General features: G+C 49.8%; 1 protein-coding gene across 2 annotated transcripts in view; it reads left to right on the forward strand.

Moving 5' to 3' along the window:
* GRIPAP1 (GRIP1 associated protein 1) overlaps positions 1-13,939 on the forward strand; it is a 64,369-nt gene that overhangs the window by 40,912 nt on the left and 9,518 nt on the right. For both annotated transcript variants that reach the window (XM_083718758.1, XM_083718759.1), the window contains 3 exons: positions 2,019-2,146; positions 3,169-3,297; positions 4,617-4,710. In XM_083718758.1, the coding sequence (XP_083574884.1) occupies positions 2,019-2,146; positions 3,169-3,297; positions 4,617-4,710 (351 nt within the window). The remainder of the gene's footprint in view (positions 1-2,018; positions 2,147-3,168; positions 3,298-4,616; positions 4,711-13,939) is intronic.

Consider the following 13,939-nt stretch of genomic DNA (forward strand, 5'->3'; position numbering starts at 1 on the left):
AAGCCGCTTCTGGCGAACCAGACCAGTGCACAGAAACACTGTTTACCTTCCCGCCGGAGCAGTACCTATTTATCTACTTCCATTTGAAGTGCTTTTGAACTGCTAGGTTGGCAGGAGCTGAGACCGAGCAATGGGAGCTCACCCCATCGTGGGGATTCGAACTGCCAACCTTCCGATCGGCAAGCCTAGGCTCTGTTGTTTAGACCACAGCGCCACCCGTGTCCCAGCTAGTAGTAGTAGTAGTAGTAGTAACTTGTGATGTACAAGAGCTCCACAGGAAGCGTTCAGGAATCAAGCTGGATTTTCTTTTTTCTTTTTTTCCCTTTTTCTTTTTTATAATAAATTTTATTAATTTTCATCCAGTTATACATTTTAACCCGAATACAACAAATTATGACTGTTTTGAACTTCCTTCAACGTCTCTGACAATCATCCATATTTATACCTTTAATACATATTCCCCTTTTTTCAAGCTGGATTTTCAGTATGGGTTTATTCAGTTGCAGTCTTGCGGCATCGTAAAACAAGCAGTTGGTACATTCAAGATACACAGCATGCAGGTGGAATTATGTTCAGGGAGATGCCATCACTTCTTCACACCCCTACCAATTAACTGAAGTGGGAAGTCAACTGTGCCTCTTTAAACTAGCTGGATCAGTTAGGCAATGCCCCATGTCTCGTGATGCTTAGTCATCACATGCAAGGAGAGCGTTTAACTCCTTGATCCCCACAACACTTCAACAGTAACAATATCTTAGACTTCTGCTATGTGTATCCTGACCAGAAATAAAATATAGGGTACCTTTGGCAGGAAGGATTCCAAATGAGGCTGGCTGGTACATTGAGCATAATTTTTCATGAACGTGAGCAGACATAGCACAGAAGCTTAAAGCTGGGAATTCAACACAAGCAAACCACTTCAGACTGCCAGGAATCTCCCATGTGACAAACACCTTGGGCTTGTGTGCGAACACCATGCTCCCAATACATTAACCATGATTGGGGAAGTGGGCTTGGGGTGGGTTCTCTCATATCCCCCTGCTGGCCTTTTGCATGATTGAGAGTTACATTGACACCAACCTTTACAATGGCCAATGTTTCATTTTAACCAGCTTATGGGTCCTGGTTAAGATGCATAGCATTAACCATTCTATAAGAAGTATTAGCTGAGAGTAAAAGCCAGTAGAGGGAAGTTGAATTTGTATGGGGGGTGGAGGCATGGGTCTATGCCACTCTGGGATCCAGCAGCCTGCTCCTGATCCCTAATCTGTGGTTAATGGATTCTGAATGCTTGCCTCCACTGGGAACCTTGTGTGTTCCTGATTATGTAAACAAGATTGGTTCTGTCTAGCTCCTAGGGGCCACTTGGGAGTTCTGCAAAAGCAGAGAGGTGGTTTCTCCTAAGGAAAGAAGTTGGTGTTGTTTTGGGGGGGAGATGTGAGAACAGTGAGATCAGTTTAGGACAAGATTCAGCCGCAGAGCAGTGCAGGGGGTGGGACTAACATCCAAATGCTCAGGTAAATCCTGCTTTGGGCAGACAGTCTCTAACACCATCTTTTTTCAAAATACTCCTTGGGATATGCTAGGAAATAGCAGCTTCTGGGAAATCAGATCCCCCAGGGAACTAAACTAACCACTCAGCTGGTTATTTGCAGCCAGGTACTTTCAGAGATTTGAGGGTGGAGAGGGAGAGAGAGAAGAGCCTGAATCTGTGTTTAATATGAACTGGATCTTGTTCATGCCAGCCCCGTTTGAGGAGCAGATACCAGCCTGTGATGTGCAAAGGACATTACCTAGGCTATGGTATATGCGTCTGTGTACTTTCTGACTGTTGAAAGTATTGTCTCTGAGCATGTAGAGAGTGTTCTTCCTGTGCCAAGGAGCTGCCCCCAGCTAGCACCTACACACCTGAGGGTTACAGAACAGGGCAATGGGGAGCGGCTGTGGCTTTCTAGCCGCTTTGGACCCCAGAACTGCCACCCTTATTTGCGTTTCTAACATTGTGCTCTGCCCTCCAGGAATCGAGGATCTTGTCTTGGCAGATATCAGCTCGCCCAGCAGGGCACAGACGGGAGACAGCAGCAGCATCTCGTCCTTCAGCTACCGTGAAATCATGAAAGAGGGATCTGGGGCCGGCAGCAACAAGGTGAGTCATGATAGGTGTCAAGAGGTTTGGCTGTAGGTGCCAAGGACGCCAGAGCTCTCAAAGGGGTGAGGTCTGTAATTTCTCTTCCTGCACCTGTAGATGGGAGCAGACACCTGGAGCTTGCCTTTCAAAAGCAGTGCCTTTCCTCAGATTTGAGGAAGGGCCATAGCTCAGTGGTAGATCATTTGTTTTATAAGCGGAAGGTCCCAGGTTCAGTCCCTGGCATTTCTAGGTGGGGTTTGGAAACATCCCTGCCTGAGATCCTGGAGAGCAGCTGCCAGTCAGTGTAGACAGTACTGAGGTAGATGGACCCAAAGCAGCTTCCTGTGTTCCAAACATTCACTCCTGGGTTGTTGGTAGTTTTCCTATGGTGCCATTTTAGAGATGGTGCTGTGGGAGTCCCTGTCCCTGGTCTTGCAGACAGCACAAGACCTCCTTAGGATCACCTCTATTTCTGGCCAGCTCATTGATTCTGCCCAGGGGGTGATAGTTCATAACTGATCAACTTGATCTATGTAATAGCTGCACGAGCCAAAGGAATCCTTATGTTGTTGTTTTTAAAGGTTGCCTGTGTGTGTGTGTGTGTGTGTGTGTGGTTGTTTGACCTGCCTTTGAAGTTGCCACAACAAAGACTCTTAAAATAAACTGGGTTTGTTATTCCCCACCCCTGCAATATAATCTTGAACATATCCAAGGGAAACTCTCACCCACCCACTGGCTTCTTTTCTCCCAAAGTCTGGTCTGAAGATTGGAGAAAATGGGTTTCTGTAAGAAGAAGAAACAGCCAATCAGTTCTTTATTGGAAAATTGGCCAGGGTGTCAGGCATGAGGTTCCTCGTCCTACGCTATAGGACGATAGATATTCTGTGGGTGCCTAGCAGCTAGATTGGTAGCTTGGGGCCTGCATCCCTATAATTGTTTTTAAAATGTTTAAAAATTACTTTGGGGGCGGAGGATGATGGATGCAGTGAAAGACTGCTTTGGCTGCCAGCCTGCCTGCCAACCCCCTTCTCTGCTTGCAGTCCACCACAGGCAGCCCGCAGTCGCAGTCACAACCCCCTCGGCCAGCTGACCTGTCGGATGAGGAGATCTCCGAGCTCTTCCAGCGTCTGGCAGAAGTTCAGCAGGAGAAATGGCTGCTGGAGGAGAAGGTATGGAAACCTCTGCAGGCCTGGTTTTGGAATGGCAGAATAGGCTCTTGCGTGGCACCTTACGACAGGTACATACTGGCTCTCCTGCAGTATGGCTGGCCCAGCGAGATGTCTGTACACAGTGATACATGCCCAGCTCCCGCCAGTGACTGAGAATGTTAACTCTCGGGAGTTTTGCCTGTGCTTGACTCTGTGGTAGGGGTGCAGAACTTTTATCAGCCTGAGGGCGGCATTTCTCCTAGAGAACTTTTTTCTTGGGCATGCGAGGGATGGTGATAAGATCAGGGGCAAAAAGTAGGTAGGTTGATGGATGTGACTATTAACCTTTGTATAAAGGTAAAGGTACCCCTGACCGTTAGGTCCAGTCATGGATGACTCTGGGGTTGCGGCGCTCATATCGCTCTATAGGCCGAGGGGGCTGGCCAGCATTTGTCCGCAGACAGCATGTGGCCAGCATGACTAAGCCTCTTCTGGCAAACCAGAGCAGCACACAGAAACACCGTTTACCTTCCCGCCGGAGCAGTACCTATTTATCTACTTGCACTTGATGTGCTTTCGAACTGCTAGGTTGGCAGGAGCAGGGACTGAGAAATGGGAGCTCACCCCATCGCGGGGATTTGAACTGCCGACCTTCTGATCGGCAAGCCCTAGGCTCTGTGGTTTAGACCACAGCACCACCTGCATCCCCTATTAACCTTTGTACAGTAGGTTATTTTGAGCCACACACTGCCAGAGGTTCCTACGTAGACCCCTGTCTCTGTCAACCATTCACAAAAGCAAGAGGCGTTGCAGTTTGGGGTTACATTCCATCCACACAAAACACACTTCCGAGAGGGTGTGGAGCAGTACCAGTGAGTAGAATGTGGCAGGGCCCAGGCCCTGGCCTAGTGAGAGTCCTGAGGGCCACATCTGGCCCCCAAGGCCTCTAAAGTCCCCAGAGGAACCACCATGTGGCAGCACATTCTGATCTTTTGGAGATTATTTCCAGAGCCCAGACTGGTGAGATGACTTCCAAGAGGAAAGTCAGCGATGTTAGGGTTAGATGGAGAAATATATGTAGCCAGGAGCTCCGTCTGTAAAAGCATGAAACTCTTAATCTCATGGTTGTGGGTTCAAGCCCCCCTTGGGGGGGGGAACACCTGCATTGCAGAGCGCTGGCTTAGATGACCCTCATGATCCCTTGCAACTCTGCAATTCTATGATCCTATGATCTAAGAGGCACGGGCAGGCCTGCCATTGGTGGAGGTTCTGGATTCCAGGGTTTTGGGGGCAGGTAAGCAGCACTGGCTGTGAAGAATGATGCCATCTCCCTTTGCTAGGTGAAACACCTGGAGGTCAGCAGTGCTTCCATGGCTGAGGACCTGTGTCGGAAGAGTGCCATCATCGAGACCTACGTCATGGACAGCCGCATCGGTGAGGACTCCTGGCAGTCAGGAGGGAATAAGCTTGAGCAAACCAGGGGCTAGTGGCCTTGACCTCAGCTTGGTGGAAGGGGCTGGATCAAAGCAAAGTTTGTGTGTCCAGGAATTTCAGGCTAAGGGATCTACTTTGGACACCTGAAGATTCTCTCTAGTGGTCCTAGGGAACCCTGAGGCTGCTGAATAGGCTTGCAGCTGAGGTGAGCTCTGAATCGGGGCCTCACACCTGACACAGTTCTCTGGTGGAATTCCCAATGGGTAGTGCCTGGTCAGGCCAGGAGGCAAAGTGAGGCGGCTGCCTCAGGCAGCAGGAACCACCAGGGCAGCAGATCTCAATGTTGATCTTTCTCCTCACCCCCACTTTATTCTTGGTGTAGATCTTCTCTCATCCCTTCTTCTGTGGTGAGGGAGGGGCACCATTTTGGGGTCTGCAGGGAATAAGAGGTGATGTTAAGTTAGGAAGGAAGTTCGAGTGCAGTGCCCACATCCCTCAGGAGTACTTTCAGCAAATGAGGGGCAGAACTGGGCAGGCATAGTTGCACCGTCTCTCTTGGTCACACTGGAGCATAACCAACCGATCTGAGACTTTCTATATACAGTGGTACCTCGGGTTAAGAACTTAATTCATTCCGGAGGTCCGTTCTTAACCTGTAACGGTTCTTAACCTGAAGACCACTTTAGCTAATGGGGCCTCCTGCTGCCGCCGCACCGCCGGAGCACAATTTCTGTTCTCATCCTGAAGCAAAGTTCTTAACCCGAGGTACTATTTCTGGGTTAGCGGAGTCTGTAACCGGAAGCGTATGTAACCTGAAGCGTATGTAACCCGAGGTACCACTGTACATAGATCTTAGGAGAAACTGAAGGTGCTTTGGAAATATTTTATAATTAGGGATATACATCCATAAAAGAAATAACATGAATCATAAACAAAAATAGTGTTATAGTTAGAGTCCCCTCCCCATGCTAACTTACAAGTCCAGAATTTGACATGTATGTCTCAACTTCATTTTAAAGAAAGACCAACATCATGGCTGCTAAGGGAAAGAATGTCAAGGGTGTGTGGATAATGTTGGCTAAAACTGGGGAAGAAGATGGATCTCAGAGGGGTCTCCTGAGACTTTGATGCCTCACCTCCTTTTTTGGCTAACCTCTCTCTTCCACCATGGGGCCATCCCTCTAGTACACGAGGGAAGAGAGAGGATGGTAAAAATTCCACACTTCACACTCTAGAATGGAAAGGAGGTGCCCTTTAAATGTTACACTGGCGCCCTGGGAAATGTCTTTCTGTAGGTTCATCTCATGGCACACCTGTGACATTTCATTAAAGGCCTGACGCTATGGGGGGGGGGAGTCCAGCCACGCACAACTTTCCCACTGAATCAGCACCTGCCTGCCCATTCCATGGGAGAAATGCTTTGCCTTTAGCCCCCACCTCTTAAGAAAGCCTTGTCATCGGAAGAAGCTAAATCATTTCAAACTGGCCTTATTTGCAGAACTCAAGCTTGTAGGGAACAGGCAGGTGTACACACATGCAGTGGTACCTCGGGTGAAGAAGGTCCATTCTTAACCTGAAACTGTTCTTAACCTGAGGTACCACTTTAGCTAATGAGGCCTCCCGCTGCCACCGCACGATTTCTGTTCTCATCCTGAAGCAAAGTTCTTAACCTAAGGTACTATTTCTGGGTTAGCGGAGTCTGTAACCTGAAGTGTCTGTAACCCGAGGTACCACTGTATTAGCAGCTCCCCCTTTTTGCATATTTGACTGCTAACGGGCACAGAGTGAATTTGGGCAGCAGGCATGAACCGTGGCCTCTACGTTAGCAGCCTTGCATGTATTTGGGAGTAGGGCGCAGGTGTCCTCTTTTAAGTGCTGGAAAGGTTTTTCGGCCTGTGAAGCTAGGCTATGAAGAGAGGTGGAGCTGGAAAGAGCTCTTTGAAGCGTCCCCTGCCTGCGTGTGGCTGTTCCTCCTCGCCTGTGTCCCTGTCCCTCCCACCTCTGCGTTCCTTCCGTGACAGGCCGGGCCTGCGGAAGGGACCTTTTTGTGCCATCGGTGAAGCCGAAGGGGCAGGCCCCTCCCCCTGCAGCAGCCAGAATGACAGCCTCCGTGGGGACCTGCTGTCAAATCCTGTTAGCGCCACTTCCCATCACCAGGCACAGACAAAGGCAGGAGGAAAGGGCTGTTCCCACTCGGCTTCACTGCGGTACAAAGGGAACCATGTGCAGCGCAGCTATCCCAGGTCCCTCTGTCTGGCTGCGCCATCTCCTCCTTTGCACTGCCTTTTCGGCTCTCTGCAGCTCCTCTTGAAGGCCTTGCAAAGCCTGCAGGATCTGCTGGCGGTCTTGCTTTTAACACTTCTCCTCAACATTCTGTAGAAGTCCTGGCTTTTCAGTGTTGGTGCTGACCTTTAAAGCCCTAAACGGCCTCAGTCCCGTATACCTGAAGGAGCGTCTCCACCCCCATCGTCCAGCCCGGACACTGAGATCCAGCACTGAGGGCCTTCTGGTGGTTCCCTCATTGCGAGAAGTGAGGTTACAGGGAACCAGATAGAGGGCCTTCTCGGTAGTGGCGCCCGCCCTGTGGAACGCCCTCCACAGGAAAGGAAATAAGTAGTTATCTTATCTTTAAAAGACATCTGAAGGCAGCCCTGTTTAGGGAAGTTTTTAATATTTAATGCTGTATTGTTTTTAACACTCGATTGGAAGCCGCCCAGAGTGGCTGGGGAAACTCAGCCAGATGGGTGGGGTATAAATAATTTTAAAAAAATTATTATTATTAATTATTATTTTGTTTTCCTTACAAGTTTCTAGCCCATGTGGTTGCAGAAATAAGCTTGAAAGAGTTGTGGTTCTGGCTAGAGGCCCTCTGGGAGGTGACTCCACTCAACAGCTCAGTCCCAGGCCAGCCATCCTCAGTCCCACAAGGTGGCCCGATGGTACAGGATGAAGCAGGTCCAGACAGTGGCCTGTGTGCGGAGGCTGCCTGGGAACTCCCATCTTTGCAGCCGTGCCTTGGTCTGTTGTGGAGGAAAGGCAGGGTAAAAATGAAATAAGTACAAATAAAAATAGATCTGCCCATTTTCCCCCTGCTGCCCACCCATGTCTCACTCCTTCTCCTCTACTGTATAATTTTGCCGCGAGGATGAGAGGACTGAACCCTGTGTGGGTGTGAACATGAGTTCAGTATTAAGCTTCAGATAGGATCCCGAGCTCCACAAACCGGGGGGGTCTTCGTTCGCTACACACACACACACACACAAATTGTGGGGAGAAGTAAGATCTGCTGCCTTGAATAAGCTGCTTCTGTGCTCAGTGCTAGATGGAACTGGTGTCTTAGCATGTTAACTCTGGCATTTCTGAGATCAGATAATCCTTGTGACAGAATTCCTGCTTAATGTTGCTTTTCAGAGAGCAGATCTTTGGTAATGTGGCTTTCACAGCCTCTGGGTTGCTGCCATTTGCCCTCTGGATGGTGCCGGTGGGGTCTCTCGATGGCCGCATGTTACCTGCATGGCTAATATGTAAGAGAGTGAGTGCAGGAGAGGCTCTGGTTATGCAATGTGCATCGTGGCCAACGTAGGTTTTGAATTCACATCAGAAACCTGACTGAGGCATCAAGCCCTGTGTGGTGTGAAATTACCCTTGATGTGAAAGGGGGCTGATGGGAGAGCTGCTGCCATGGCCCTCAGCCAGGATTCTTTGATATAAGAGAGCCTTCAGATCCTTTGCAAGTTTGATTCCACGGATCTTTTCAAAATTCCTCTCTCATACTTCCGGCAGCCTTGCCAGCATTCCACCTGGAACATTCCGAAAGCTTGATGAAGCTTTTGGAGCTCCCATTTTGGTTTTTGGGGATCATGGTCCCTTGGCTTATTCAATTAGTCTTAACCAAGATGCTTTGTTGGAGATGGGGCTGAAAATTGTGGCTCGACGGAAGAACATTTCCACAACCTGCATAAATTATACCAAAAAAGGATTTGCATCTGTTTGCATGATGCGGTCTGCTGCTCCACGTGGGACAGAATCAAGATGCTTTGCATTGCAATGAAGCCCCATTTCCTGACCAATGGAGATCTTCCTCCATGCTCCTCCCTCCCTCTATCTTGTGCCTTCCAAAATTCCACTCCAGCAGCCTTAAGGACTGGAAGCTTCTTTCCCTTCAAAAAATTAAAATCAAAGCTGCAAATCTCATGCTACTGAAATTTGCATCTGCCACCAGATTCCACGGCTCTGCTGTGTGATTGCAGAACCATAGCCTATACAGAACTTTAGTCCCAAGCAACTTGGGGGAAAGGGGGCTAGGCCCCAGATAAGGATCTGACCACGGCTTGCAGTTGCTCTGGTTTTATTCCGGCTACTAGTGAAGTAGAAATTCCACAAGTTTGGGGGGAGTTTGAAGTAGGGAGACAACGGCTCGGGACTTCAGCTTCACTTTGGGGCAGGTGGAGAGAGCAGAAGCGCCCCGTATCTCTTAAGGAAGTGGCTTCTCTGTGCTTTGTGGGCTTCCTCCTTGGCAAGAGGGAAGGAGATGGAGGAGGAGCAGGGCTCAGATTGGATGTTCCGTTATAGGTGGAAGGAGAGTCCAGGGAGAGCTCTCTTGGATTTTTGTCCCGCTTTCTGCACACCAAGGTGGAAAGCACAGGTGGCCCTCAACTCTCTGCTCTTGGCACGAGAATGTGCGGGCTCAGCAGATTCATTTGGCAAGTCAGTTGGAGCGAGAAGCCAGGCCGCCAGGCCATGAGATTCTCATTCCCGATTCTCATTCCCAGAGTCCCTCTCCGACAGACTCTGCAATCCGTCTCCCAGTCCCACAAACCCACATAGCATTCACACTGGGATTGTCTCCTCCGTTCTGCTTTGTTTTCCCTGGCTTTGAGCCCCCTCTCCCCCCCTTCTATAAGAATCCCCACCCTACTCTTGATCCCGCTGCCATTCCTTTGGCCCACCTGAACTTGCCAAAGAGCAGTGGTGTTGGACTCAGCCACAGTGCTGAGGGCGAGAGAGAGAGGGTCCGGCAATGTTGAGGGGCGACGTGCAAAGGGCCTCTCCTGTGCTTGGAGGTAAAAATCCGGCAGCCGGGGTGGTGGGTCCTCTTGAGCGGCTGTGGATAAGTTTTCCATACTTCCACGCAGAACTGCGCCGCGGGCAGGGAACAGGAGCCGGTTATAAATAGCTTGCGCAGGGTCGCCTTTGCCTCAGCTTGGCAACACACAGCCCAGCCAGTGAATATTTCATGAACGCTAAAAATACAAACCTCCTCCTCCTCCTCTTGCATCTTGTGCCTCTTCCTTCTGCCTTTGCCTGTCATTCTCAGGCAGATTTGTCCTCCAAATCTTTGTAACCGAACCCAGAAGTCACTGCTGGCCCTTCTGCTCCAACCACTTGACCCCGCTGCCCCAGGAGTCCTCAGGGTGTGTGTGTGTGTGTGTGTGTGTGTGTGTGTGTGTGTGTTTCTCTCTCCAATTAACTCCTCTTTTATTTCTACCTCTCCTACAATATAAACTAGATGGATTTAGCCTCAGGCAATTACCTTAGGTTTTGATAATTGAACTGAGGTTCCCTCTCGCCCCATCTCTGGGAGGGGAGTGGGCTCAGTGGATTTGGGCTTTGTAGATAGGAGGCTGAGAGGAGAGCAATAAGCTTCAGGTGGGAGGCTTGGTCCAAGGAAAGTAAGCCTGGTGAATTGTGCGGGGGCAGACAGTGGCTCATACTCTAGGCCAGTGTTTCTCAACTGTGGATCTCCATCTATTGTTGGATTACAACTCCCATCATCCCTAGCTAGCAGGGCCAGTGGTCAGGGATGCTGGGAGTTGAAGTCCAACAACAGCTGGAGACCCGAGGATGCTAAACACTGCTCTAGGCATTATTCCTAAAGCTTGTGAGAGCGGGCCAGGCTTGTGAACTCTGGGACCAGCCAGGGAAAAGTGGGCCTGATGTCAATGTACTCATCAGCTAGGAGGATGGAGGGGAGAGAGAAGCAGCAACACCAAGGGTGCCACAAACAAAACATCAGTGGTTTTCCATTCCCATTGGGGGGGGGGGAAGCATTGACAATTAAATGTTTCCAATGTAGGTTAAAAAATGCTATTGAGAGATCCATGGAACAAACCAAACCAAAAGAAATATGATTTGAGATTGAACAAGTGAGCAGTTTGGCAGTGAGGCATACGATATATTGGGAATAGATAGATATATCGGGCCTGAATTATTCTGTTTCTGTGACGCCTCTGCTTTAGTACAGCATGATGTCAGCCCAAATGCACATATACAGGTCCTTTAAAGATTTCATATCTCTATTGCAAAAAATCAAAAACAAAACAAATTGCGGGTGGGGTGGGGCGGAGATGATAACATCAGTGGGAAGAAAGGGCTTTTGCACTCAGAAGCCCCACACTGACCGACTTTAGCAGGAGGACTCAGAGGTTGCGGCCCCTACTGGACGGCAGGGATGATTTTGAAGGTGGAGGAGCTGCCTGGGCTGTTGGAGGCGATGCAGGAATTTCAGTGCTTTTAAGACACGCCTAGTCATTTGGATGCTGCTGCAGGTCTGCCCTCTTTATCAACAGCAGTTAAGCACAGCACAGAGGGAAGTTTTGGCAGGCAAGCGGCCCAAATGCTAATGCACCTGTTATCCTGCCCTAAAGAGCAGCTTCCTAGCTGAGGCAGACTTCATGCTCAGGTTGGCAGAACCTTCTGTTAGTTTAGACTGTTTTCAGGGTGGGCAAAAGGCTGAGTTTCCTCCCGCCTTTCAGTGAATGCTAACAGGCAGAGGTGGGCCTGTGTGGGGTTGCAGTACATGACTTTTGCAGGCTGCAGAATTAGGCTTTTTGTTGTTGTTGAACAGTGGAGAATTTTAATTTTTAAACTTGCCTATACTCAGCCCTGGGGAAGGGCGCCACGGAGATCATAACTCATGTTGACAATAGTGCGCAAGGGACACCCGAGTGGTTGTGGTAGTCACTCAGGGTGAACCGAGGGGTGTCAGAGGCGATCCTGCATACGAGTTGGGTTTGGTGGCGGGAGGAGCGGAGGCCGGGAGTCAGGATTCCTGGCTCCTTCCTGTCCTGTGTAAGGCAGGGGTGTTGCGGGGGTGAGCGACGCATGACGGCGCAGCCAAGGGATGGAAGGATTTCTGTCTTGAGAGACAGGCCGGCTGATGAGTGCTGAAGCTGCAGAGCAGGGAGAGCAGGTGGGATCGATCGAGTTGTCAGGGTTACTTTCGCTCAGCATCAGTCTGGGGAATCAGGGGAGCAAACTGCAATGGACAGCTACTGGGGCAGCGGGGGGAGATGCCTGAAGAAAGAGCACAGGAATCCTGGTGCTCAGCTGTAGCCTTTTCTCTACGACTCTTTCAAGTACTTAATAGAATAGAATAGAATCATAGAGTTGGAAGAGACCACCAGGGCCATCGAGTCCAACCCCCTGCCAAGCAGGAAACACCATCAGAGCACTCCTGACATATGGTTGTCAAGCCTCTGCTTAAAGACTTCCAAAGAAGGAGACTCCACCACACTCCTTGGCAGCAAATTCCACTGTCGAACAGCTCTTACTGTCAGGAAGTTCTTCCTAATGTTTAGGTGGAATCTTCTTTCTTGTAGTTTGGATCCATTGCTCCGTGTCCGCTTATTACTTATTACAAAGCACAGAAGGTGCTACCATCTAAGCTCCGTCCTCACAGCTGCTTGGAATAGAGCTGTGTGCATAGAACCAGAGCTAGCATGGGAGTTGGTTGGAACTTTTGCACTCTAAAATAACCGGCCCCATAGGAAGGAGTAGAAGCGGGGTCAAACCCAGGGGTGATGGGTCAAGACGTGGAAACTAGAGGAATCTATTGGACCAAGAGAGAACCAGGATGGAACCCGGCAGGTTGTTGGGTGCAGATGGGCAGTAAATTCCAGGTTCTGGTTTCTTGAAACTCGGTACAGTGGTACCTCGGGTTAAGTACTTAATTCATTCCGGAGGTCTGTTCTTAACCTGAAACTGTTCTTAACCTGAAGCACCACTTTAGCTAATGGGGCCTCCTGCTGCTGCCGCACCGCCGAAGCATGATTTCTGTTCTCATCCTGAAGCGAAGTTCTTAACCCGAGGTACTATTTCTGGGTTAGTGGAGTCTGTAACCTGAAGCGTATGTAACCTGAGGTACCACTGTACTGGTTAACTCACAGATCACGGTTTTACCATGCAGCCTGGTTGACCACTTGGCATCCCTGGGCTTGACTCGATGATGTTGCATCTCGCCTGTGGCCATTCATTTCCTGATATCCCCAGACATGTGCTCCCCAAGTGTGGTTACTCAGTGGTGAAGAGGGAGCACTCTGCACAAGCTCAGAGGAAACTCTTGCTAGTTCATCCAGAGCTCAGCTCTATTTTTTGAAAACAAGCTTCAAAGCGATGCATGTGTGTGTGTGTGTGTGTGTGTGTGTGTGTGTGTTTTATGATGCCTTTGTACCTGGCCATAGCCTGTGCCCTGCTTGCTTGTTTGCCTAACCCCACCAGTCCAGGCAGTGGCTGTGGTGTTAATGGGTGCCATTTCATCGTCATCTGTCTGGTGAGCCTGCCTTCCCACTCACAGAAGTTGCAAAACAGCAGGAAGGCCTCTTGGCTGTTCCTTCTAGCATACAACAAGTTAAGAATCTCATTCAGTTCCTCTTCCGAAGTTTTTCTTTTCTGGTTGAAGCCAGTTTCTCGGGGTGGGGGCAGAGAGGAAGGGTGGCTGCTGTTATCTGTTCCCCTGCTGTTTTGCTAATTTCGTGGCTGAGCAGGTTTCAGGGAAAGACCCCAAATTTATGTCAGCTCCCTAAGGAGATCAGAGCAGGCCCAGGCTCTGGAGAAGAGGGCAGTGAGCAATGGTTAGGGAGCAAGGGAGGAGATGGTTGTGGAGAGAGGCGTCTCAGCTGCAGGCTGCCAGTTCTGAAAGGAGGAGCAGCTGATGGGAGGAAAGTGGTGGATGTCACTGTTGTTGTTTTTAGTATACAGTGGTACCTCTGGTTGCGAACAGCATCCGTTCCGGAGTCCCGTTTGCAACCTGAACGGAACGCAACCCGTGTCTGCACATGCACGGGTTGGAATTTGCCACTTCAGTGCATGTGCGTGGCGTCATTTTGCGCATCTGCGCATGCGCGAGCGACGAAACCTGGAAGTAATCCTTTCCGGTACTTCCGGGTCGCTGTGGGACACAACCTGAAAAGACGTAACCTGAACCGAACGTAACAAGAGGTATGACTGT

The sequence above is a fragment of the Podarcis gaigeae genome, assembly GCF_964106915.1.
Source record: "Podarcis gaigeae genome assembly, chromosome: 17".
In the NCBI taxonomy this organism is placed as follows: domain Eukaryota; kingdom Metazoa; phylum Chordata; class Lepidosauria; order Squamata; family Lacertidae; genus Podarcis; species Podarcis gaigeae.